Below are 26,091 nucleotides of genomic sequence, written 5' to 3'. Positions count from 1 at the left end.
GGACATGGAGATGCCAGGAGGACGCCAAGGGGACATGGGGACCCTGTGGGGACATGGAGATGCCAGGAGGACGCCAAGGGGACATGGGGACCCTGTGGGGACATGGAGATGCCAGGAGGACCCCAAGGGGACATGGGGACCTTCTGGGGCATGGAGATGCCAGGAGGACCCCAAGGGGCCATGGGGACCCTGTGGGGACATGGAAATGCCAGGAGGACCCCAAGGGGACATGGGGACCCTGTGGGGACATGGAGATGCCAGGAGGACCCCAAGGGGACCCCAAGGGGACATGGGGACCCTCTGGACATGGAGACGCCAGGAGGACCCCAAGGGGACATGGGGACCCTGTGGGGACATGGAGATGCCAGGAGGACCCCAAGGGGACATCGGGACTCTGTGGGACATGGAGACGCCAGGAGGACCTCAAGGGGACATGAAGACCATCTGGGTCATGGAGATGCCAGGAGGACCCCAAGGGGACATGGGGACCTTCTGGGGCATGGAGATGTGAGGAGGACCCCAAGGGGACATGGGACCCTGTGGGGACATGGGGACCCTGTGGGGACATGGAGATGCCAGGAGGACCCCAAGGGGACATGGGGACCCTGTGGGGACATGGAAATGCCAGGAGGACCCCAAGGGGACATGAGGACCATCTGGGGACATGGAGATGCCAGGAGGACCCCAAGGGGACATGGGGACCCTGTGGGACATGGAGATGCCAGGAGGACCCCAAGGGGACATGGGGACCCTCTGGACATGGAGACGCCAGGAGGACCCCAAGGGGACATGGGGACCCTGTGGGGACATGGAGATGCCAGGAGGACCCCAAGGGGACATCGGGACTCTGTGGGACATGGAGACGCCAGGAGGACCTCAAGGGGACATGAAGACCATCTGGGTCATGGAGATGCCAGGAGGACCCCAAGGGGACATGGGGACCTTCTGGGGCATGGAGATGTGAGGAGGACCCCAAGGGGACATGGGACCCTGTGGGGACATGGGGACCCTGTGGGGACATGGAGATGCCAGGAGGACCCCAAGGGGACATGGGGACCCTGTGGGGACATGGAAATGCCAGGAGGACCCCAAGGGGACATGAGGACCATCTGGGGACATGGAGATGCCAGGAGGACCCCAAGGGGACATGGGGACCCTGTGGGACATGGAGATGCCAGGAGGATGCCAAGGGGACATGGGCACGTGCACCCCAAGGGGATCTGGTGACACCGGATGGACCCTGAGGGGATGCAGCCCCCCCGGGGAGGACCCGACCCCTTCCCCCCTCGCCATGGGGTGACGCCGGGCGGTCCCCGTCCCCGCCAGCCCCCGTCCCCCGCTCAGAAGCCCTTGATGTGGCAGTAGGCTTCCAGGCTGGCGAAGAGGATGTAGAGGAGCCAGAGGCCGAGGAAGAGGCCGGCGGTGAGGAGTTTGGGGGTGCGGGGCCCCCCCAGCTCGCCCCCGATGTGGGGCCGGCGGCGGTACATGAGGACGCTGATGCAGACGAAGGCGAAGATGGTGAAGAGGGTGACGGAGAAGGCCAAGGTCCCCGTCTGCACCTCGAAGTCCCGGCCCTGCGCCGCCCAGTAAATGGCGGCCACCGACCAGGCGACGCCGAGCCCCAGGAAGACGTTGACGGCGTTGGAGCCCGTCACGTTGCCGATGGAGGCGTCCGCGCACTGGTCCTGCAGCGCGGCCACCTTGCTGGCGAAGGTGTCTGCGGGGACGCGGGGTGGGCACGGGGACACGGGGACACAGCGTGGGCGTGGGGACGTGGGCGTGGGGACATGATGGGGACACGGGGACATGGCATGGGCATGGGGCCAGGGGGACACGGTGGGCATGGGGACGTGGGCGTCGGGACGTGATGTGGGCGTGGGGACATGGGGACACAGGGTGGGCATGGGGGCATCATGGGGACATGGGGACATGGCATGGACATGGGGCCGTGGGGACACGGTGGGCATGGGGACATGGTGGGGACATGGGGACATGGGGACACAGGGTGGGCATGGGGGCATGATGGGGACATGGCATGGGCATGGGGCCATGGGGACACGGTGGGCACGGGGACATGGTGGGGACATGGGGACATGGGGACACAGGGTGGGCATGGGGGAATCATGGGGACATGGGGACATGGCATGGGCATGGGGCCATGGGGACACGGTGGGCATGGGGACATGATGAGGACATGATGGGGACATGGGGACACAGGGTGGGCGTGGGGACATGGTGGGGACATGGGGACATGGCATGGGCATGGGGCCAGGGGGACACGGTGGGCATGGGGACGTGGGCGTCGGGACGTGATGTGGGCGTGGGGACATGGGGACATGGGGACACAGGGTGGGCATGGGGGCATGGTGGGGACATGGGGACATGGCATGGGCATGGGGCCATGGGGACACGGTGGGCATGGGGACATGGTGGGGACATGGGGACATGGGGACACACGGTGGGCATAGAGATGATGGGGACATGGCATGGGGACATGATGTGGGCATGGGGACATGGGGACACAGGGTGGGCATGGGGACATGATATGGGCATGTGGCATGGGCATGGGGACATGGGGACACAGCGGGGACATGGGCACATGGCATGGGGACATGGGGACACGGTGGGCATGGGGACATCATGTGGGCATGGGGACATGGGGACACAGGATGGGCAAGGGGACGCAGGGACATGGTGAAATGGGGACACGGCGAAATGGGGACATGGGGTGGGCATGGGGACATGGGGACATGGGGGCATGGGGATGGGGACATTGGGATGGGGACATGGGGGCATGGGGACACGAGGATGCAGACACAAGGACATGGCCCGGACACGGGGACATGGGGACACAGGGACACGGGGACACGGGGCCATGGGGATACGGGGGCACGGGGACAGGGACACAGCGTGGGCACAGGGACAGAGCCATGCAGGGACAGGGGACAGGGGCAGAAGGAGGTGGCATGGGCATGGGCGCGGGGGCCTGCGCCCTCGCACCGGGTCCCTCCCGGGCGCCCGCAGCCCCATCCCCGCTGCCGGCACCTCGTCACCCCTCGCCCCGTCACCCCCTCGCCCCGTCACCCCGTCACCCTGTCACCCCTCGCCCCGTCACCTCGTCACCCCGTCACCCCATCACCCCCTCGCCCCGTCACCCCGTCACCCTGTCACCCCCTCGCCCTGTCACCCCGTCACCCCGTCACCCCATAACCCCGTTACCCCGTCACCCCGTCACCCCATCACCCCGTCACCCCGTCACCCTGTCACCCTGTCACCCTGTCACCCCCTCGCCCTGTCACCCCCTCTCTCCGTCACCCCATCACCCCGTCACCCCATCACTGTGTCACCCTGTCACCCCTGTCCCCATCACCCCATCACCCCGTCACCCCATCACTGTGTCACCCCGTCACCCCTGTCCCCATCACCCCATCACCCCGTCACCCCATCACTGTGTCACCCCGTCACCCCATCGCCCTGTCACCCTGTCACCCCCTCTCCCTGTCACCCCCTTGCCCCGTCACCCTGTCACCCCATCACCCTGTCACCCCCTTGCCCTGTCACCCCCTCTCCCCATCACCCCATCACCCCATCACCCCATCACCCCGTCACCCTGTCACCCCCTCACCCCGTCATCCCCTCGCCCTGTCACCCTGTCACCCTGTCACCCCGTTACCCCCTTGCCCTGTCACCCCCTCTCCCCATCACCCCATCACCCTGTCACCCTGTCACCCCCTCGCCCTGTCACCCCCTCTCCCCGTCACCCCATCACCCCATCACCCCGTCACCCTGTCACCCTGTCACCCCTCGCCCCGTCACCTCGTCACCCTGTCACCCCCTCGCCCTGTCACCCCCTCTCCCTGTCACCCCATCACCCTGTCACCCCATCACCCTCTCACCCTGTCACCCTGTCACCCCCTTGCCCCGTCACCCTTTCACCCCATCACTGTGTCACCCCGTCACCCCTGTCCCCGTCACCCCGTCACCCTGTCACCCATCACCCCATCACCCCGTTACCCCCTCACCCCATCACCCCCTCACCCCATCACCCCGTCACCCTGTCACCCATCACCCTGTCACCCATCACCCTGTCACCCCATCACCCCATCACCCCATCACCCCGTCACCCCGTCACCCATCACCCCATCACCCCGTCACCCCTTGCCCCGTCACCCCGTCACCGTGTCACCCCGTCACGCCTGTCCCCGTCCCCCCGTCCCCGCTCCCCTCTCCCCCGCCCTCTCCCGCACCGGGGATGGAGGTGCCGAGAGCCACGAAGACGACGGCGTTGACGGAGTCCTTGAGGCCGACGGTGCAGCCGAAGTGGGCGGCCAGGTCGCCGATGAGGGCGGTGAGGACGCCGATGAGGAGGATGGAGACGCCGAAGCAGGCCCAGCCGTTGCAGTACTCGGTGGGGGGCACGCAGGCGAAGAGAACCTTCCAGAAGACCGTCAGGAAGTGCATGACGTAGTCGAAGCAGGAGGGCAGCCGCTCCTCCCGCCCGTCCTCCTCCTCCTCCTCCTCGCCTGCCGAGGAAGGTTCGCCGTCAGCCCGACGGGGACGTGGACCCGGAGCTGCCTGGTCATGGGGTGCCTGGTCCTGGGGTGGTGGCCCCAGGGGGATGTCCCCAGGGTGGTGGCCCCAGGATGGTGGCCCAAGGGTGGTGGCCCCAAGGTGAATGGTCCCAGGGTGATGGCCCCAGGGGGATGTCTCCAGGGTGGTGGCCCCAGGATGGTGGCCCAAGGGTGGTGGCCTCAAGGTGAATGGTCCCAGGGTGGTGGCCCCAGGGGGATGTCCCCAGGGTGGTGGCCCCAGGATGGTGGCCCAAGGGTGGTGGCCCCAAGGTGAATGGTCCCAGGGTGATGGCCCCAGGGGGATGTCCCCAGGGTGGTGGCCCCAGGATGGTGGCCCAAGGGTGGTGGTCCCAGGGTGGTGGACCCAAGGTGAATGGTCTCAGGGTGGTGGCCCCAGGGGGATGTCCCCAGGGTGGTGGCCCCAGGATGGTGGCCCAAGGGTGGTGGCCTCAAGGTGAATGGTCCCAGGGTGGTGGCCCCAGGGGGATGTCCCCAGGGTGGTGGCCCCAGGATGGTGGCCCAAGGGTGGTGGTCCCAGGGTGGTGGACCCAAGGTGAATGGTCTCAGGGTGGTGGCCCCAGGGGGATGTCCCCAGGGTGGTGGCCCCAGGATGGTGGCCCAAGGGTGGTGGCCTCAAGGTGAATGGTCCCAGGGTGGTGGCCCCAGGGGGATGTCCCCAGAGTGGTGGCCCCAGGATGGTGGCCCAAGGGTGGTGGCCCCAGGATGGTGGCCCCAAGGTGAATGGTCCCAGGGTGGTGGACCCAAGGTGAATGGTCCCAGGGTGATGGCCCCAGGGGGATGTCTCCAGGGTGGTGGCCCCAGGATGGTGTCCCAAGGGTGGTGGCCCCAGGATGGTGGTCCCAGGGTGGTGGCCTCAAGGTGAATGGTCCCAGGGTGATGGCCCCAAGGTGAATGGTCTCAGGGTGGTGGTCCCAGGGTGCATGGTCTCAGGGTGGTGGCCCCAGGGGGATGTCCCAAGGGTGGTGGTCCCAGGGTGGTGGCCCCAAGGTGAATGGTCTCAGGGTGGTGGCACCAAGGTGAATGGCCCCAGGGTGGTGGCCCCAGGATGGTGTCCCAAGTGTGCATGGTCTCAGGGTGGTGGCCCCAGGGTGGTGACCCCAGGATGGTGACCCCAGGATGGTGGCCCAAGGTGCATGGTCCCAGGGTGGTGGCCCCAAGGTGAATGGTTCCGGGGTGGTGGCCACAGGGCGATGTCCCCAGGGCGGTGGCCCCAAGGTGAATGGTCTCAGGGTGGTGGCCCCAGAGTGGTGGCCCCAAGGTGCCTGGCCCCAAGGTGGTGGCCCCGGGGTGGTGGCCCTGGGGTGATGTCCCCAGGGTGTTGGCCCCAGGATGGTGTCCCAAAGGTGCATGGTCTCAGGGTGGTGTCCCCAGGGTGCTTGTCCCCAGGGTGGTGTCCCTGGGGTACATGGCCCTAGAGTGCTTGTCCCCAGCGTGCCCGACCCCAGGGACGTGTGTCCCCAAGCGTGGGCAACCCCCGAGCCGGCCATCCCCAGGGGGCATGGCCGTAGGGTCGCCTGTCCCCAGAGCCACGTCCCCATGGCTGGAGCATCCCCGTGGCCATTTGTCCCCAGGGCCGGATGCCCCCACGGCAGCGTGGCGGGGCTGGTGGAGGCCGGGGGACCCTGGGGACGGCGGGCGGGGGTCCCACCTGCGCTGACGGTGATGGCTTCCAGGAACTGCTCCCGCCAGGAGTGTGTCCCGATCACCATGGCCAGGTTGGTCTTCTTGATGAGCTTGTCCACCGTGTTCTGCGGGGAGCGGGGGGTGAGGACGTGCCGGGTCCCCTCCCCATGTCCCCTGGCCCTCCCCACGTCCCTCCGGCCCCCGTGCCCATCCCCTCCCGTCCCCTGTCCCCATTTGTCACCTTGAAGTCGTAGGACTCCTCGATGATGACCTCCAGCTTGCAGTTCTCCCCCAGGACGGGTTTGCCCATCTCGGCGATGCGCCGAGCCTCCTCCTCCTCCGCGGAGAGCTTCCGGTCACCGTCTGCTGCGGGGACACGGCGTGGGGACACGGCGTGGGGACACGGCGTGGGGGCATGGCGCGGGCATGGGGACGTGGCATGGGGACACAAGATGGGATGTGGGGACACGGCATGGGCATGGGGATGTGGGATGGGGACACAAGATGGGGTGTGGGGACATGGCATGGGCATGGGGACGTGGCATGGGGCAGGGGACGTGGCATGGGGACACGATGTAGGGCGTGGGGACACGGCACGGTCATGGGGACGTGGCATGGGGACATGGCACAGGCATGGGGATGTGGCATGGGGACACGATGTAGGGTGTGGGGACACGGCATGGTCATGGGGACGTGGCATGGGGACGTGGCACAGGGACATGGCACAGGCATGGGGACACGATGTGGGGCGTGGGGCCATGGCACGGTCATGGGGACACGGCATGGGGACACAGCGTGGGGTCACAGTATGCGGCACGTGGCGCAGGGACAGCAGGATCCGGCCTCCCGCCAGCACCTGCCCAAGGAGGAGGAGGAGGAGGAGGAGGAGGAGGAGGAGGAGGAGGAGGAGGAGGAGGATGACGATGACGATGACGATGACGATGAGGATGAGGACAAAGATGACGAGGATGACGAGGATGACGAGGACGAGGATGAGGATGAGGATGAGGATGAGGAGTAGGATGAGGATGAGGATGAGGACGAAGATGACGAGGACGAGGATGACGAGGATGAGGACGAGGATGAGGATGATGAGGACGAGGATGAGGAGGATGATGACGAGGACGAGGATGAGGACGAGGATGATGAGGACGAGGATGATGAGGATGAGGACGAGGATGAGGATGATGAGGACGAGGATGAGGACGAGGATGACGAGGACGAGGATGATGAGGACAAGGATGAGGATGACGAGGAGGAGGAGGAGGAGGAGGAGGAGGAGGAGGAGGAGGGGGGATGAAGGCTCCTACCTTGGGTGAGCAGGAGGGCTGCGGAGAGGGGAGAGGGAGGCGGTGAGAGGCTGCCGGGGCTCAGCCCCCCCGAGAACCCCGGCGCCCGGCTGCCCCGCCCGGCCCCGCCCGGCCCCGCCCGTACCCGAGATGCCGCGTTTGAGCCAGCGCGGCTGCCCCAGCTCGATGAAGAAGTTGTCCTTCTTCTCGTACTCCTCGTCGTCCACGATCTTCACCTGCAGCGTCTTCCTGGGGACGGGGGGACGCGGCGCTGGCACCGGCACCGGCACCGGCACCGGCACCGGCACACGCCCGGGGGGTGCAGGAGGTGGCCACGTGGGCCACGTCCGTCCCCTTCCAGCCCCGTGGCACCCGTGCGCCGGGGCTGGTCACCGCGGGCGCAGGGTGTCCCCAGCGCGGGGTGGCAGTGCCCAGCCAGAGCCCTCTCTGTCCATCCGTCCATCTGGCCATCCATCCATCCGTCCATCTGGCCAACCATCCGTCCATCCATCCACCTATCTGTCCATCCATCTGTCCATCCATCCATCTGTCCGTCCATCCATCCATCTGTCCGTCCATCCATCCATCCGTCCATCCATCCATCTCTCCATCTGTCCATTCATCCATCCGTCCATCCATTCATCTCTCCATCCATCCATCCGTCCATCCATCTGTCCACCCATCTGTCCATCCATCTCTCCGTCCATCCATCCATCCATCCATCCATCCATCCCTCTGTCCATCCATCCATCTACCTATACATCTCTCCATCTCTCCATCTCTCCATCCATCCATCCATCCATCCATCCATCCATCCATCTGTCCATCCATCCATCTGTCTGTCCATCCATCCATCTGTCCATCTGTCCATCCATTCATCTCTCCATCCATCCATCCGTCCATCCATCTGTCCACCCATCTGTCCATCCATCTCTCCGTCCATCCATCCATCCATCCATCCATCTGTCCATCCATCCATCTGTCTGTCCATCCATCCATCTGTCCATCTGTCCATCCATCCATCTCTCCATCCGTCCATCCATCCAACTCTCCGTCCATCCATCCATCCATCCATCCATCCATCCATCCCTCTGTCCATCCATCCATCTACCTATACATCTCTCCATCTCTCCATCTCTCCATCCGTCCATCCATCCATCCATCCATCCATCCATTCCTCCATCCATCTCTCCATCCATCCATCCATCCATCTGTCCACCCATCTGTCCATCCATCTCTCCATCCATCCATCCGTCCATCCATCTGTCCACCCATCTGTCCATCCATCTCTCCGTCCATCCATCCATCCATCTCTCCATCCACCCATTCATCCACCCATCCCTCTGTCCATCCATCCGTGCGTCCATCCACCCATCCATGTAACTATACATCTCTCCATCCATCCCTCTGTCCATCCATCCATCCATCTACCTATGCATCCATCTCTCCATCCATCCATCCATCCGTCTGTCCATCCATCCATCCATCCATCTACCTATACATCTCTCCATCTCTCCATCTCTCCATCCCTCCATCCATCCATCCATCTGTCCACCTGTCCATCCATCCATCTCTCCATCCATCCATCCATCCATCCATCCATCCATCCATCTGTCCACCCATCCGTCCATCCATCCATCTCTCCATCTGTCCATCCATCTGTCCATCCGTCCATCCATCCATCTACCTATACATCTCTCCATCTCTCCATCTCTCCATCCCTCCATCCATCCATCCATCTGTCCATCCATCCATCCATCCATCTGTCCACCCATCCGTCCATCCATCCATCCATCCATCCATCCATCCGTCCATCCATCTGTCCATCCATCCACCCGTCCATCCATCCACCCCTCCGTCCATCCATCCATCCGTCTGTCCATCCGTCCATCCATCCGTCCATCCGTCCATCCATCCATCCGTCCATCCATCCATCCGTCTGTCCATCCATCCATCCATCTACCTATACATCTCTCCATCTCTCCATCCCTCCATCCATCCCTCCATCCATCCATCCGTCTGTCCACCCATCTGTCCATCCACCCATCTGTCTGTCCACCCATCCGTCCATCCATCTGTCCACCCACCCATCCATCCATCTGTCCATCCATCCATCCCTCCATCCGTCCGTCCGTCCATCTCCCCATCCCTCCCATCCACCCACCTATACATCTCTCCCTCCGTCCGTCCGTCCGTCCGTCCCTCCCTCCCTCCGCCCCCCCCCCCCCCCCGCGCTCCCCGTGCCCGCGCTGCGCCGCCGCCTCTTCGCGGGCTTCGAATTGGCCGCGGCGCTGGGGGGGGGGGGGGGACCCCAAGGCCAGGGGGGGCGACCCCCGCTCCCCTCGTTAGGCCTTAACGAGCGCCGCCAGCGGGGCGGGGGCCCGGGGCTCACGGCCCCCGTGAGCAGCCTAACGAGGGAGCCCCGGGCGGCGGGGGCAAGGGGTGGGCGTGCGAGGGGGGGTGCAAGGGGGGGGTGTGCAAGGGGTGGGCGTGCGAGGGGTGGGCGTGCAAGGGGGGGGTGTGCAAGGGGTGGGCGTGCAAGGGGTGGGGGGCAAGGGGGGGGTGTGCAAGGGGGGGGTGTGCAAGGGGTGGGCGTGCAAGGGGGGGGTGTGCAAGGGGGGGGTGTGCAAGGGGTGGGGGGCAAGGGGTGGGTGTGCAAGGGGTGCAAGGGGTGGGTGTGCAAGGGGTGGGTGTGTAAGGGGTGCAAGGGGAGAGCGTGCGAAGAGGTGCAAGAGGTGGGCGTGCAAGGGGTGGGTGCAAGGGGTGAGTGTGTAAGGGGGGGTGCAAGGGGTGGGCGTGCAAGGGGTGCAAGGGGTGGGTGAAGGGGTGGGTGTGTAAGGGGGGGTGCAAGGGGTGGGCGTGCAAGGGGTGCAAGGGGAGAGCCTGCAAGGGGGTGCAATGGGTGGGCGTGCAAGGGGAGAGTGTGCAAGGGGTGGGTGTGCAAGGGGTGCAAGGGGAGAGCGTGCGAGGGGGTGCAATGGGTGGGCGTGCAAGGGGTGGGTGTGTAAGGGGTGCAAGGGGAGAGCCTGCAAGGGGGTGCAATGGGTGGACGTGCAAGGGGAGAGTGTGCAAGGGGTGCAAGGGGAGAGCGTGCGAGGGGGTGCAATGGGTGGGCGTGTGACGGGTGGGTGCAAGGGGTGAGTGTGCAAGGGGGGGGCGTGCAAGGGGGGGGTCAAGGGGTGGGTGTGCAAGGGGAGAGCGTGCGAGGGGGTGCAATGGGTGGGCGTGCGAGGGGTGGGTGCAAGGGGTGGGTGTGCAAGGGGGGGTGCCCGGGGCGGGCGTGCGAGGGGTGCACACGAGGGGTGCACAAGCGAGGGGCGGGCGTGCGAGGGGCGGGCGTGCGAGGGTTGCGCATCCACGCCAGGGCGTCGTGGGGTCCCCGGGGTGGCGTGGGGCGGCTCCCGGCCCCGGGGTCCCCCCCCGTGTCCCCCCCGTGTCCCCCCCGTGTCCCCTGTGTGTCCCCTCTGTGTCCCCCCTGTGTCCCCCCGTGTCCCCCCGTGTGTCCCCTCTGTGTCCCCTCTGTGTCCCCCCATGTCCCCTCTGTGTCCCCTCTGTGTCCCCCCATGTCCCCCGTGTCTCCTCCATGTGTCTCCCGTGTCCGCCTGTATCCCATCCATGTCCCCCCCGTGTCCCCCCCCATGTCCCCTGTGTGTCCCCTCTGTGTCCCCTCTGTGCCGCCCCGTGTCCCCCTGTGTGTCCCCTCTGTGTGTCCCCTCTGTATCCCCCTGTGTCCCCCGTGTGTCCCCTCTGTGTCCCCCCATGTCCCCTCTGTGTGTCCCCATGTCCCCTGCGTGTCCCCTCTGTGTCCCCTCTGTGTCCCCTCTGTGCCCCCCCGTGTCCCCCCATGTCCCCCGTGTCTCCTCCATGTGTCCCCCGTGTCCGCCTGTATCCCATCCATGTCCCCCCCGTGTCCCCCCCCGTGTCCCCCTGTGTGTCCCCTCTGTGTCCCCCCGTGTCCCCCTGTGTCCCCTCTGTGTCCCCTCTGTGTCCCCCCATGTCCCCCATGTGTCCCCTCTGTGTCCCCTCTGTGCCCCCCCCGTGTCCCCCTCTGTGTCCCCTCTGTGTGTCCCCATGTCCCCCGTGTGTCCCCTCTGTGTCCCCTCTGTGTCCCCTCTGTGTCCCCCCATGTCCCCTGCGTGTCCCCTCTGTGTCCCCTCTGTGTCCCCCCGTGTCCCCTCTGTGTCCCCCCTGTGTCCCCCTCGTGTCCCCCTGTGTGTCCCCTCTGTGTCCCCCCATGTCCCCCGTGTCTCCTCCATGTGTCCCCCGTGTCCGCCTGTATCCCATCCATGTCCCACCCCCGCGTCCCCCCCGTGTCCCTCCCGCGTCCCCCCCCCCGCGCCCCCCGCGGTGCGGGTGTCTCACGCGGTCTCGTCGTTCCTGAACTCCAGCTCCCCGCAGGCGTCCTCGTAGTGGACGCCGCCGCCGCGGGCCGTCCCCTCCACGGTGCGGTAGGGCAGGAGGACGGTGCCGCGGGCGCCGGAGCTGCGGACCACCTTCACCTCCACCGTCCCCTGGCACTCGCTGACGTGCAGCAGCCGGTCCTGGAAGGTGAAGATGCCGGCGTGGTCGTCGTCCAAGATGGTGACGGTGGCCACCAAAGGAGCCACCAACCGTCCCTTGGGGTGCTCGGCCGAATCGGCTTCGAACATCCCCTCGGCGTCGCCCACCCGGAGGTTGAGGAGGCGGACGAAGAAGTGCTCGTCCTCCTCGAAGATGTCGTCGTCGATGATGCCGATCTTCAGCTCCTTCTGGGTCTCCCCCGGCTTGAAGATCAGCGTCCCCTCGCTGTACTCGTAGTCGGAGCCCGCCTTGGCCGAGCCGTCCTCCGTCTTGTAGTCCACGTAGAAGGTGTGGTTGGCTTCGGCACCCTGTTGGCAAGCCACCGAGAGCGTCACCGAGCCGCAGTTCTCCAGGCAGTGGTACAGGCAAGGCTCGAAGAAGATGCGGCTGCAGGTCTCCTCCTCGGCGTCCGAGGGCACCTCCAGGAGGGTGGAGGACCTCTTGGAGAACTCGGCCACGTGCTTCTTGAGGATGTTGCCGGCGCCGGTCATCATGCGGGTGGCCTGGATGCGGTAGAAAGCCCGGCTCTTCTGCTGGTGGAGCAGGGCGTAGTAGTTGGCCATCTCCACCAGCTGCTCCAGCTCCTTCTCGGGATGCTTCTGCTTGAGGTCCTTCAAGATCTGGATGACTTCCCGGCGGCTCTCGTCCAGCTCCTTCTCCTCCGGCGTGGGAGCGGGCAGGGCGGGCGACGCGGTGACGCCGGTGCCTTCGGCCTCGCGGCGTTCGGGGACCGGGAAGCCGCCGTCCATCTCGATGCCCTTGGGGAGCTCGCCCTCCGTGCCGATGATGATGCCGCTGCGGGGGTCGGCGCGGTAGCGCTTGTAGACGTACTTGTAGAAGAGGAGCCGCTTGTCGGCGGCCCAGGCGAAGACCACGCAGACGGGGAAGAAGACGAGGGTGAGGAGGGCTTCCCAGACCTGCACCACCCCGGGGGAGATGACGGCCAGGATCAGGTAGAGCCAGATGTAGGCGAAGATGCTCCAGGAGGCCGTGACGAAGAAGACCCTCAAGTGCTTGATCTTGCGGCTCTCGCCGCTGGGGATGACGTAGACGCAGACGGCGATGACCACGAACATGTTGAAGGCCGCGCTGCCCACGATGGTGCCGGGTCCCAGCTCGCCCGCTTGGAAGTTGTGCCCGCAGACCTCGATGACGGAGAGGAGGATCTCGGGGGCCGAGGAGCCCAGCGCCATCAGCGTGAGGTTGGAGACCGTCTCGTTCCAGATGCGGACGGTGCCGATGCTGGTCTCCCCGTTGGCCTTGGTGATGGTGATCTCCTTCTCCTTGGAGGTGATGACCTCGATGGAGGCCATGAAGCGGTCGGCGATGATGGAGACGCCCAGGAACATGTACATCATGGCCACGAAGTAGACGATGGCGCGGGCCGCCTTGTCGCCGAAGGAGGGGTTGTCGGGCTGCCAGACGGGCAGCAGGACGCCGGGCTGGCAGCGGTTGGAGCCCTGGCACGTCCCGTTGGCCTCGGCCGCCGGCTCGGGGGCGCAGGGCTCGGCCAGCAGCAGCGCGGCCGCCAGCGCCGCCCACCGCGCCGCCATCCCGCCGGTCCCACCTGCGGGCGAGAGCGGGCTCAGCGCCGGGCCGGGGAACCCTCGTTAGCGGCGGGGGGGGGGGGGGGGCTCGTTAGCGCCGGCGAGGTGGGAAACGCCGTCGATCCCCCTCTGCCACCTCGGCCCCGGCTCTGCGCCAAGGCACCTCTGGGGCCTGCGGCCGGGGGGCGATGCCGTGGGGCTGGGATGGAGCCGTGGGGCTGGGGAGCATGGCCATGGGGCGATGCTCAGCCGTGGGGCTGGGGAGCACGGCCATGGGGCGATGCTCAGCCGTGGGGCTGGGATGGAGCCGTGGGGCTGGGGACCACGGCCAGGGAACGATGCTCAGCCGTGGGGCTGGGATGGAGCCGTGGGGCTGGGGACCATGGCCATGGGGCAATGCTCAGCCGTGGGGCTGGGGACCACGGCCGGGGGGCGATGCTCAGCCGTGGGGCTGGGATGGAGCCGTGGGGCTGGGGACCACGGCCATGGGGCGATGCTCAGCCATGGGGCTGGGGAGCACGGCCATGGGGCGATGCTCAGCCGTGGGGCTGGGATGGAGCCGTGGGGCTGGGGGACCACGGTCATGGGGCGATGCTCAGCCGTGGGGCTGGGATGGAGCCGTGGGGCTGGGGACCACGGCCGGGGGGCGATGCTCAGCCGTGGGGCTGGGGACCACGGCCAGGGAACGATGCTCAGCCATGGGGCTGGGGAGCACGGCCATGGGGCAATGCTCAGCCGTGGGGCTGGGGACCACGGCCGGGGGGCGATGCTCAGCCGTGGGCTGGGATGGAGCCGTGGGGCCGGGATGGAGCCGTGGGGCCGGTGCCCGCCCGCGGCACCGGGGGCTCGTGGGGTGCGTGGGCGCTGCCAGCTCCACCCTGGCAACCGCGTGTTCCCATGGCAACCGAGGATGGGAACGGCTATAAAAAGGTGATGGAGCGGGAACGGGGACCCCGAAACCGCCCGGGAGGGGGCCGGGGCCCGGCCCCGCCGCCCCCGCCGCGCCTCCCGCCGGCCCCACGGCGCCGCTGCCCTCCGCCCCCGCGGGGGCACCGCGGCCACGGGGCCGGGAGCCCGGCCGGGGCGGTGGAGGCGGCCGGGCCCCACGGCTCGGCGGGGAGCGGGGGCGGCGGCAGCCGGCGCGGGGCCCCCAGGGGCCACCGACCCCTCGCGTGGGGCACCAGCTTGCCCCGGGCCAGCGCCCGCCGCCGGTGCTGGGGGGGTGCGGCCGTGCAGCAGCAGAGCTGGGGCCAGGCCCGGTGCGCTGCCCCACCGCCCTGCCCCACCGCACGGCCCCGCCGCACGGCCCCGCTGCGCCGCCCCATTGCACCGGCCCCACTGCACGGCCCCATTGCAGCAGCCCCGTTTCAGTGCCCCACTGCACGGCCCCATTGCAGCAGTCCCATTGCACTGCCCCATTGCATGGCCCCGCTGCACGGCCCCACTGCACAGCCCCATCGCATGGCCCCATTGCAGAGCCCCACTGCACTGCCCCATTGCAACCAGCCCCATTGCACTTCCCCGTCGCACGGCCCCATCGCACGGCCCCATTGCATCGGCCCCATTGCACCAGCCCCATTGCGCTGCCCCACTGCACTGCACCGTTGCACCGGCCCCATTTCAGTGCCCCACTGCACGGCCCCATCACACAGCCCCATTGCACGGCCCCATTTTCGTGGCCCCACTGCACTGCCCCACTGCACGGCCCCATCGCACGGCCTCATCGCACGGCCCCATCGCGCAGCCCCATCGCGCGGCCCCATCGCACTGCCCCATTGCACCACCCTGTTGCGTCACCCCGCTGCATCACCCCACTGCATCCCCCCGCTGCCCCTGCCCCAGTCCCTCTGCACTGGTCCCACTGCAGCCCCGGGACGGGTCCCGGGCCCGTCGGCGTCGCCAGCTCTGCCGGGGCCGGATCCGGCCCCAAGTGGGGCAGAGCACGAGGCTGCGGCGAAGCCCCGACCCCGGATCCGGAGCCGCTCGGTGGGGCAGCGGGGAGCGATGCCGCCCCCAAACCCGCGCCCTCCCGGGGCAGGGGAGCCGGCGTCTCCCTTCCCGACACAAACGCCGCTGTAATTAATTTAATAGCCTCATTACCAGCGTCTGGGTGAAACATCAATTAAACTGTCCGGGAGGTTTATTCCGTGGGCAAAACGACGACGCTGACTCCCGGAGCGTTTCCCACCGTCTGGAGCGACGGGATCCGGGCGGACGAGAAATATCCCGGTGGGGGCTTTGTGCCGCGGGGTCACCGGGACCCGGTTGGGGTCTGTCCCCCGTCCCCGTCCCCATCCCCTGCGCTCCCGCTTGCCGTTCCCAAGGATTCGCGCCCGGAACGCGCCTCCTCCGGCACCCCGAGCACCCCTCGTCTCACGGGCGACCCCTCCGTCCCCGTCCTGCGCCCGTTCCCCTCCCGGCAAAGCCTTTGCCGGCAACGGGCCGGCGGCGCAGGTCGGCTTTGGGTTTCAAAAGGCGCTTTTGGGAGGCCGATGGCAAACTTCTCAAGTATTTACAGCCCCCGCGGCCGCGGCACCGACCCCCGGATGCGCGAGGGCCGGAGGCCGAAAAGCCGGGAATTAAAAGAGGATCCGGGTGGAAAATCCCTGCCCGGAATGGGGGAGATGCTCCGCGGTCAGCGGAGAGGGGAGGCAAAGATGCGGGGTGTCGAGGAAGAGGAGGACGAAGAGCAAAAGGGGGAAGAAGAGCGACGGAAGGCGGCCGCTTTCGGACGAGCTCGGGGATCCCCCCCCGTGTGTGTGTGTGTGTGTCCCCCCCCCGTCCCCGGGGATCTCCCCGCTTGGGACGAAGCCGCCGCTTTCTTCCCTTCCAGAATAATCCAAGCGCATCCCCCGAAGGGGACCCCCCTTTTCCGGCAGGACCCCAATTCCCAGGGAAAAAAAAAAAAAACAGGGAAAGGGATGAGCGAGAAGCCGCTCGCATCCGCCAAAAATTCCCATTTTTCCACCCCCCCCCCGCGCTCCCGCCCGAGCCCCCCGGCCCCGCTTAAGCGGGGCCGGGGGCTCGGGTGGGAGCGCGGGGGGGGGGGGGATGCATCCGTATCCCACCCGGCTTTTCCCAACGCATCCCATCTCCCATTTTTTTCGCCTTTAATCATCCGCTCAACCATCATCAGGATTGGGGAGGGAAAAGGGGGGGGGGAGTTGGGGGGGGGGGGGGGAAGGAAAAAAAAAACCCAAAAATTAAAAAAAAAAAGCCTTTACGATACGTTAAATCTTTTCCGAGTCGGATTCTCCCCCGGATAAATCGACCGCGGGGAGCGGAGGCGGGCGAGGGAAGCGGTGGTCCCAAAAAGGGGAGATTTGGGGGGGGGGGGGGGGGGTTTGGGGGGGGATTTGGGGGAGATTTGGGAGCCCCCCCCCCCCCAAAAAAAAAAAAATCCCACCTGTTTCTACGGCGGCGAACTCGGCGGGTTGATTTTAATGATTTTAGCCGGGATTAGGGAATACGAAGCGAGCCCCCCCCCGCCGTCCATCCCCGCGCCCCCCCCCCCCCCCCCCCCCAATGCGCTCCCACCATTACGGCCCCAAACCTTTCATTTTTCCCCCCAAAAATGGTGGGGAATTATTTGGGGGGGGTCCCCGCGCTCTGGTGGCTCGCACGGGGGCGGGGGGGGGGGGTCGTGGAGGGGGGGGGGAGGACCCCGGGCAGGGCAAGCTGGGGGGGGGGGGATCCCCGCTGGCGGGGGGGGTGCGGTTGGGGGGTGCCCCCCCCCCCCCGTGGGGTGGGCGGAATCCTCAGGTGGAGGGGGATGGGGGGGGGGGCCGGGGTAACGGGGGTGTGGGGGTGAAGGGGGGGGACCCCGGGGTAAGGGGGGTGTGGGGGTGAGGGGGGGGGGACCCCCAGCTCCTACCTGGGCTGCGGCTCCGCTCCGTGCCCCCCCCGGAGCCGCCGCCAGCTCCGCTCCGCCGCCGCCGCGAGTTACTTCTCCATGGCGATGCCGGGCGGGGGGGGGGGCGGCGGGGCCGGGGGGGGGCGGAGGCGGAGCGCGGGGAGGGGGGGGGGGGGGGGGAGAGCCCGGCCCCGTTACCCGCCCCGCCCCCTCCCCGCCCCACCGGGACCCCCCCCCCACACGCACCGGGGCTTGGGCGGGGAGGGCACGGGGGGGGGCGCCGGTGCCGGGCGGCAGCGTCCCGGGGTGCGGGGACCCCCCGAGCCCCCCCGGGGAACCCCGAGGACCCCCCCCCCCCCCCCCCCCCCGACACTTCCGACCCCCTCCCCCGGCACTCCTGCCCCCCCCCCCCCCCCCCCCCCCCCCCCCCGGGACCCTCGGGACCTCCTCCGGGGCCGCCGAGCCCCCCGCCCGGAACCCCCCCAGACCCCCAAGGGACCCCCCCCCGGGACCCCCGACCCCCCCCCGGGACCCTCGGTGCCTCCTCCGGGACCTCCGAGCCCCCCCCGGCCCCCCCCCGGCCGCCGCCGCCGTTCAGCACCGGGGCGCGGACAGCTCCGCCGGCCGCTGGACAGCGCCGCGCCCGAAGGCCCGGGACCCCCCCGGGACCCCCCCGGACCCCCCCGGGACCCCTGGGACCCCCCCCGAATCAACACCCCCCCCCCCCCCCCAACCCCAGCCCTGCCTCAGTTTCCCCTTCCCGGCAGGGTTTGCACGCCGTTCCCTGCGGCAGCGAGACGGCCCCGAGGAGCTGGGGGGGGGCTCCTGGGGGGGTCCCCCCGGTCACCCACACCCCTGGGGGGGGTCCCCCCCGGTGTCACACAACATTGGGGGGGTCCCCAAGGAGTTGGGGGGGGGCCCCCTGGTCTCAGATACCCATTGGGGGGGTCCCCAAGGAGCTGGGGGGGGGTCCCCCCGGTCACCCACACCCCTGGGGGGGGTCCCCCCCCGGTGTCACACAACATTGGGGGGGTCCCCAAGGAGTTGGGGGGGGTTCCCCCAGTCGCCCACACCCCTTGGGGGGGGGGCCCCGGTCTCAGATACCCACTGGGGGGGGTCCCCAAGGAGCTGGGGGGGGTCCCCCCAGTCACCTACACCCCTTGGGGGGGTCCCCCCTGGTCTCAGATACCCACTGGGGGGGTCCCCAAGGAGCTGGGGGGTCCCCCCAGTCACCCACACCCCTTGGGGGGTCCCCCCTGGTCTCACGCAACATTGGGGGGGTCCCCAAATATCTGGGGGGTCCCCCTGGTCTCAGATACCCACTGGGGGGGGGGGGTCCCCAAGGAGCTGGGGGGTCCCCCCGGTCACCCACACCTCTGGGGGGGGTCCCCCTGGTCTTAACACAATATTAAGGGGGGGTCCCCAAGGAGCTGGGGGGTCCCCCTGGTCTCAGATACCCACTGGGGGGGGTCCCCAAGGAGCTGGGGGTCCCCCAGTGATGCGACCCTATTGGGGGGGGGTCCCCCAAGGAGCAAGGGGGGGGGGGGGGGGGCTCCGCTGGCCACGCCCACCCAGGAAGCTGGGGATCCCCCCCGGGGGGTCCCCACGGAAGAGGGGGTCCCCAAGAAGGGGCCCACCCAAAGGCGCCCACCCACGGGGCTGGGGGTCGTCGTGTGTCCCCCCCCCCCCCCGGCCGCTGCCCCCCGTCACCTGCGCTGGGACGAGTCAGCCCCGGTTCTCCCCCCCCCCGGGGGGCTCTTGGGCAGCGCCGGCAGCCGGATCCCGGCCTCTCCGGCAGCGGCTCCGTGCCGGCACCTCCCCGGCTCTGGCACAACGAGCGCAGGAACCAGATGCCGCCGCGCCGCAGCGAGGAGGGGAGGCAGCCGGCACGGAGGCAGCCGGCACGGAGGCCGGGAGCTGCCGGCACGCCGCCAGCCGCAGCTTGGGGGTCCCGGAGGCGCGCGAAGGGTCCGACCCCAAAAAGCGGGGTGCGCGGCGGCGAGTCCGGGGTCTCCCGTCGCCGTCCCCACCCCGTGGCCACGTCCTGCGCCCCCCGAGCCGGGGGAGCTTTCCCGGCCCTCGTCGGCGTTCACCGGAGAAGCCAGGGCTGGCGGCACGACAGCGGGCACGCGTTTATTGGTCGGGGTACGCGCAAGCCGGCGGCGACCTCGCCGCCGAGGCCGGGGAACGCCGGCGGCGTCTTCGGCGTCCTCCTCGGCGACCGGCTCACTCCTCCGCCACCGCCCCGCGCCGGGTTCCGCGCTCCGCTTCCCACCGGAGCCGCTCCAGGACGCGCCGGGCCGTCGGCTCCAGGCTGTGCTGCCGTGGGAAGATGGCGGGGGGTGAAGGCGTGGGGCGAGCGGCCGCGCAAGCCCCGCCGCGGGGCGACGGTCGCACCTGCAGGACGTGGAGTCCCTTCAGACAGACGACGGCCAGCTCGCGGAGCCCGTCGGCGGTCAGATCGGCGTAGAGCATGGAGAGAAGCGGGCTGGGGAAGCGCCGCGTCCAGACGAGCCGGAATTCACCGGGCGGGTTCCCCGTAACGCCGGAATATTTGTAACAGAGCAGCTCCTGCGGCGGAGAGGAGGACGCGGGGAAGCCGGCAGAGCTACGCCGGCGGGGCGGGCCGTGCGACCCCCCCCCCCCGCCCCGCCGGCAAATGACATCACGCACCTGCCCGTAGGTGCCGAGGAGGATCTCGCAAGCGCCGTCGAAGTCGATGTCGGTGACCAGCGCGCAGAGGACGCTGTCGTACTGGTCGCTGGCCGGTAAGATCAACTGGTCGCCCAGTCCGTTGGTTAACACGTCCCTGGAGACGGCAAAGAACCGGGCGGTGAAGAGGAGCGAGGCGAGGATCCCGTGCCGCAGCCCCGGCGCTCACCGGTACACCACGGAGAGCTCGATGGCGCTGGCGACGAGGACGCTGTAGCCCCGGGCGGCGACGGCGTCGCCTAGAAGGCGACGGCGGAAGGCACGGGCGTCACGCCGCGAGCCACCGGCTCCGAGCCGGGGGGAAAAACGGAGCTCCGGAGAGCCCGGGGTGCGGCGGCAGGCCGGGATCGGCGCCGCGGTGCCGCGTGGGACCTGCTGTCCCCCGTCCCCTTACCGTCCCGGGCCGTGCCGGCTCCCGGCTCCGACGGCAGCGGGAACACCAGGACCTTGGAGACGGGACCGTCCTGCTGGATGCTCCAGCTCTGGAGCACGGCTGCGGCACAGAGCGGCTGCCACCGGGATCCGCCGGCCGGGCCGGGGCTCCCGGTGCCGCCGCCGCCCTCCCGCCTTCTCCCGGGGCGCAGCCCGGAGCCGCGAAGGATCCGGCATCGGATCCGGGAGCCGAAAACGGCGCCGGAGGGCCCGCCCCGCCCGTTAACCCCGCCGGAGGAGCTCGCCGCGGGGCTGACGGATAAACCGCGCCGCGGCGGCCGATTGAGCGGCGCCGGGGTCGTCGATTCCCAGCGGGAAAGGTTCGGCGGGGGCGGGGGGGGGGGACGGCGGCGGCGGCCGGTTCTCACCTCGGCTGGCCTGGTCCACCCGGGCCACGCGGACGTAGCCGCTCTGGCAACCGAAGGCGGTGACGCGCTGGCCGGAGCCGGGGACGTTGCGGACGTCGAGCCAGAGGACGCTGGGGGGGGCGGGGGGGGCGGGGGAGGTGAGGCCCGGCCGGGGGGGGGAGGGGCGGGGGGAGGGGCGGGGGTCGCGCCCCCCTCGTACTTGCTGGGCAGCTCCTGGAGCTCGGGGAAGAGGTGCTGGACCGGCTGCTCCTCGAACTGGTGCGAGCCCTCGTTCTGCGGGGAAAAATGGGGGAAATGGGGAAAAAGGGGGGAGAAAAGGGGGGAAAAGGGGGGAAAAGGGGGGAAAAGCGGGGAAAAGCGGGGAAAAAGGAGGGAAAAAAGCGGGGAAAAGTGGGGGAAAAGCAGGGAAAAAAGTGGGGAGAGCAAGAAAAAAGTGGGGGGAAAAGTGGGGAAAGAAGTGGGGAAAAAAGAAGGGAAAAAAGTCGGAAAAGCAGGAAAAAAGTGGGGAAAAGCAGGGGAAAAGCAGGAAAAGCAGGAAAGAAGTGGGAAAAGCGGGGAAAAACATGGGAAAAGCAGGAAAAAAGTGGGGAAAGGCAGGAAAAAAGTGGGCAAAGCAGGAAAGAAGTGGGGAAATGCAGGAAGGAGCGGGCGAAGCAGGAAGGAGTGGGGAAACGCAGGAAGCAGCGGGGAAATGCAGGAAGCAGCGGGGAAATGCAGGAAGGAGCGGGGAAGCGCAGGAAGCAGCGGGGAAATGCAGGAAGCAGTGGGTGAAGCAGGAAGCAGCGGGGAAGCAGGAAGCAGTGGGGAAATGCAGGAAGCAGCGGGGAAATGCAGGAAGCAGCGGGGAAACGCAGGAAGCAGCGGGGAAATGCAGGAAGCAGCAGCGAAGCAGGAAGCAGCAGGGAAATGAAGGAAGGAGCGGGCGAAGCAGGAAGCAGTGGGGAAGCAGGAAGCAGCGGGGAAATGCAGGAAGGAGCGGGGAAGCAGGAAGCAGCGGGGAAGCAGGAAGCAGCGGCGAAGCAGGAAGCAGTGGGCAAAGCAGGAAGGAGCGGGGAAATGCAGGAAGGAGCGGGGAAATGCAGGAAGGAGCAGGCGAAGCAGGAAGCAGTGGCAAAGCAGGAAGCAGCGGCGAAGCAGGAAGCAGCGGCGAAGCAGGAAGCAGCAGGGAAATGCAGGAAGGAGCGGGGAAATGCAGGAAGGAGCAGGCGAAGCAGGAAGCAGCGGGGAAGCGCAGGAAGCAGCGGGGAAGCAGGAAGCAGCGGGGAAGCGCAGGAAGCAGCGAGGAAGCAGGAAGCAGCAGGGAAATGCAGGAAGGAGCGGGCAAAGCAGGAAGCAGCGGGGAAATGCAGGAAGCAGCAGCAAAGCAGGAAGCAGCAGGGAAGCAGGAAGCAGCGGGGAAGCAGGAAGCAGCAGGGAAGCAGGAAGCAGTGGGCAAAGCAGGAAGGAGCGGGGAAATGCAGGAAGGAGCAGGCGAAGCAGGAAGCAGCGGCGAAGCAGGAAGCAGTGGCGAAGCAGGAAGCAGCAGGGAAATGCAGGAAGGAGCGGGGAAATGCAGGAAGGAGCAGGCGAAGCAGGAAGCAGCGGGGAAGCGCAGGAAGCAGCGGGGAAGCAGGAAGCAGCGGGGAAGCGCAGGAAGCAGCGAGGAAGCAGGAAGCAGCAGGGAAATGCAGGAAGGAGCGGGCAAAGCAGGAAGCAGCGGGGAAATGCAGGAAGCAGCAGCAAAGCAGGAAGCAGCAGGGAAGCAGGAAGCAGCGGGGAAGCAGGAAGCAGCAGGGAAGCAGGAAGCAGTGGGCAAAGCAGGAAGGAGCGGGGAAATGCAGGAAGGAGCAGGCGAAGCAGGAAGCAGCGGCGAAGCAGGAAGCAGTGGCGAAGCAGGAAGCAGCAGGGAAATGCAGGAAGGAGCGGGGAAATGCAGGAAGGAGCAGGCGAAGCAGGAAGCAGCGGGGAAGCGCAGGAAGCAGCGGGGAAGCAGGAAGCAGCGGGGAAGCGCAGGAAGCAGCGAGGAAGCAGGAAGCAGCAGGGAAATGCAGGAAGGAGCGGGCAAAGCAGGAAGCAGCGGGGAAATGCAGGAAGCAGCAGCAAAGCAGGAAGCAGCAGGGAAGCAGGAAGCAGCGGGGAAGCAGGAAGCAGCAGGGAAGCAGGAAGCAGTGGGCAAAGCAGGAAGGAGCGGGGAAATGCAGGAAGGAGCAGGCGAAGCAGGAAGCAGCGGCGAAGCAGGAAGCAGTGGCGAAGCAGGAAGCAGCAGGGAAATGCAGGAAGGAGCGGGGAAATGCAGGAAGGAGCAGGCGAAGCAGGAAGCAGCGGGGAAGCGCAGGAAGCAGCGGGGAAGCAGGAAGCAGCGGGGAAGCAGGAAGCAGCGGGGAAGGGGCCGGGCTCACCTCCCTGTAGAGGTGGACGGCGGGGTCGTTCCCGCTCAGCAGGAAGACGGTCTCGGGCCTGTCGCCGAGGCAGACCCTGCGAGGACGGAGGGTGACGGGGGCCGGGGGGCCCGGGGGGGCCCGGGGGGGGCCCGGGGGGGTTCGGGGGGCCCGGGGGGGGGCCGGGGTACGCACTCGGCGTGGCAGAGCTGGAAGGGGGTGAACTGCAGCTCCAGGTTGAGGCAGCTCTCTGCGGGGGGGGAGGGGCCGCTCAGGGCCAGGGGCTGCGGGAGCCCCGGGCGTCCCCTGCGTCCTCCGGGGGACACGCGGACGGAGCCCGGGGGGGGACACACGGACAGAGCCTGGGGGGGACACACGGAGCCCGGGGGGGACACAGGGACAGAGCCTGGGGGACACACACAGAGCCTGGGGACACACGGACGGAGCCCGGGGGGGGACACACGGACAGAGCCTGGGGGGGACACACAGAGCCGGGGGACACACGGACAGAGCCCGGGGGGGACACACGGAGCCTGGGGGGGACACACAGAGCCTGGGGACACACGGACGGAGCCCAGGGGGGACACGGAGCCTGGGGGGGACACACGGAGCCCAGGGGGGGACACACAGACAGAGCCTGGGGAGGACACACGGAGCCTGGGGGACACACGGACGGAGCCCGGGGGACACACGGAGCCTGGGGGGGACACACACAGACCCCGGGGGGGGACATGGAGCCCAAGGAGGACACACAGACAGAGCCCAGGGGACACATGGAGCCTGGGGACACACGGACAGAGCCCGGGGGGGGGACATGGAGCCAGAGGGGACACATGGAGCTGGGGGGGACAGACGGAGCTGGGGGGGGGACACACGGAGCTGGGAGGGGGGACAGACGGAGCTGGGGGGACACACGGAGCCGGGGGGGGACACAGAGCCCGGGGGGGGGACACACGGAGCCGGGGAGGGGGGGCACTTACGGGCCACGGAGTCGAGGTCGTACTCGGAGCCGGGCTCGTAGTCGCAGTAGATGTTGAGGAAGGGGCTGGCTTTGTCCCCGGAGTCCTGGGGGGACAGAGCGGGTGGGAGCCCCCCCGGCCCCCCCCCCGGGTCCCCCCCCCGGTCCCCCCCGACCCCCACCTTGATGAAGGTGATGCCGACGACGAGGCCGCGCTGGGGGGGAGACTTGGGGAAGGAGTCGATGGAGACGATCTCGGCGTCCACTGCGGCGGGCGACCCTCAGAGGGGGCTCGGCCCCCGCGACCCCCAGGGACCCCCCCCGGCCCCTGGGACCCCCCCCGAGCCCCCCGGCCCCTGCCCTCTGACCCCTGACCCCCTGGGACCCCTGTACCCCCAAAATGGGTGCACTGCCCCCCCCCCCCCCCCGGGCCCCTTCACCTGGGCCCCTCAGCACCCCAGCCCTGACCCCCTGTACCCCCTCCTCATGACCTATGACCCCCCATAACCCCTCCCCCATGACCCCTGACCCCCATAACCCTTTCCCCATGACCCCATAACCCCTTGTAACCCCTGCCCTATGACCCGGGATCCCCTGTAACCCCTCCCCGTGACCCCTGACCCAGCATAACCCCTCCCCCATGACCCCATAACCCCTTGTAAACCCTCCCCCCATGACCCCTGACCCCCGCAACCCCTCCCCCATGACCCCATAACCCCTTGTAAACCCTCCCCCATGACCCCTGACCCCCGCAACCCCTCCCCCATGACCCCATAACCCCTTGTAACCCCTCCCCATGACCCCTGACCCCCTTTAACCCCTCTCCATGACCCCATAACCCCTTGTAAACCCTCCCCCATGACCCCTGACCCCCACAACCCCTCCCCATGACCCCATAACCTTTTGTAACCCCTCCCCCATGACCCCATAACCCCTTGTAACCCCTCCCCATGACCCCATAACCCCTTGTAACCCCTCCCCCATGACCCCTGACCCCCTTTAACCCCTCCCCATGACCCCATAACCCCTTGTAACCCCTCCCCCACGACCCCTGACCCCCCGTAACCGCCCCCCGCGCGCCCCCGGAGCCCCGACCCGGGATGTAGGTGAACTGCAGCTCCCTGGCGACGGGCCGCAGCCGCTGCCGGAGGTCGTGGTACCGGAAGTAAATCACCTTCCCCTTCAGCGCGGCCGCCAGCAGCCCGCCGGGGCCCTCCCCGCCCGCCAGCGCCGCCAGCCCGTACACGTTGCTCTGCGAGGCCAGCCGGCTGAAGCTGTCCTCCACCAGCGGGCACCGACCCGCCATCGCGGCACCGGGCACCGGGCACCGGCTACCGGCACCGCCGCGGCCCGCCCCGCCGCCGCCCGGGGGCCTCCCGCGACCCGGCGCGCCGTGACGTCACCGCTGCGACGCCAAACGGCGCCGCCGCCGCGCCCGCGGGGCGGGGCGTTTGCTGTGTGGCTCCGCCCCCCCCCCGCGAGTGGGTGCGCGCTGCGACTCCGCCCCCGGGGGCGGGGCGGTGTTGCTCCGCCCCTCCCGGGCGGGGCGGGCGCTGTGGCCCCACCCCCGAGGCGGGGCCTTAGCGAAGGGGCGGGGCCAAGGGAGGCGATGGGGCACAACAGGGACCCCAAGGCGGGGGGGGGGGGGGGGGCGTGGAGAGGACACGGGTGGGGGGCACGGGGCAGAACCGGGACCCCCGGGGTGGGCTGTGGGGCAGCGTACATTAATTAAACCTGTTAATTAACACACCCAGGGAGCTGTAACGAGGCCGGGGGCAGCATCAGCCCTTGGAGGGGGGC

The 26,091-nt window shown here is 68.5% G+C and overlaps 2 protein-coding genes across 6 annotated transcripts; both read right to left on the bottom strand.

Annotated features, from left to right (window-relative positions):
* Positions 1-1,340: 1,340 nt before the first annotated feature.
* SLC8A2 (solute carrier family 8 member A2) lies at positions 1,341-13,617 on the bottom strand. 5 transcript variants are annotated; one of them, XM_075490072.1, is made up of 7 exons: positions 11,867-13,617; positions 7,650-7,753; positions 7,526-7,543; positions 6,457-6,581; positions 6,241-6,340; positions 4,248-4,523; positions 1,341-1,717 (listed from the first exon to the last, which is right to left on the bottom strand). In XM_075490072.1, the coding sequence occupies exons 1-7, from the start codon at positions 13,615-13,617 to the stop codon at positions 1,341-1,343; spliced, it is 2,751 nt and encodes a 916-aa protein (XP_075346187.1). The 5 variants fall into 5 exon arrangements, with proteins under 5 accessions (XP_075346187.1, XP_075346191.1, XP_075346188.1 ...); XM_075490076.1 differs by having other exon boundaries at positions 6,457-6,578; positions 11,867-13,527; XM_075490073.1 differs by lacking the exon at positions 7,526-7,543 and having other exon boundaries at positions 7,545-7,753; positions 11,867-13,527.
* Positions 13,618-19,578: 5,961 nt separating this feature from the next.
* KPTN (kaptin, actin binding protein) lies at positions 19,579-25,725 on the bottom strand. Its single transcript, XM_075490077.1, is given in 12 exon segments — positions 19,579-19,783; positions 19,862-20,035; positions 20,138-20,273; positions 20,346-20,415; positions 20,571-20,669; positions 20,977-21,105; positions 21,108-21,249; positions 23,355-23,430; positions 23,529-23,583; positions 24,314-24,398; positions 24,474-24,556; positions 25,387-25,725. Coding segments are annotated over 12 exon segments (1,353 nt in total). The 5' UTR covers positions 25,598-25,725; the 3' UTR covers positions 19,579-19,690.
* Positions 25,726-26,091: the final 366 nt, after the last annotated feature.

The sequence above is a fragment of the Mycteria americana genome, unplaced genomic scaffold (genome assembly GCF_035582795.1).
Source record: "Mycteria americana isolate JAX WOST 10 ecotype Jacksonville Zoo and Gardens unplaced genomic scaffold, USCA_MyAme_1.0 Scaffold_43, whole genome shotgun sequence".
Classification (NCBI taxonomy): domain Eukaryota; kingdom Metazoa; phylum Chordata; class Aves; order Ciconiiformes; family Ciconiidae; genus Mycteria; species Mycteria americana.
This window is presented reverse-complemented; position numbering and strand designations above follow the sequence as displayed.

What these genes read in the sequence shown, in the direction of transcription:
- SLC8A2 (XM_075490072.1), bottom strand. Translation starts at nt 13,617, where the DNA reads ATGGCGGCGCGGTGGGCGGCGCTGGCGGCCGCGCTGCTGCTGGCCGAG. An exon ending in AGGAGTCCTACGACTTCAAG is followed by an intron (nt 6,341 to 6,456) that starts GTGACAAATGGG and finishes CGCTCCCCGCAG; the next exon opens with AACACGGTGGACAAGCTCAT. An exon ending in AGCCATCACCGTCAGCGCAG is followed by an intron (nt 4,524 to 6,240) that starts GTGGGACCCCCG and finishes CTTCCTCGGCAG; the next exon opens with GCGAGGAGGAGGAGGAGGAG.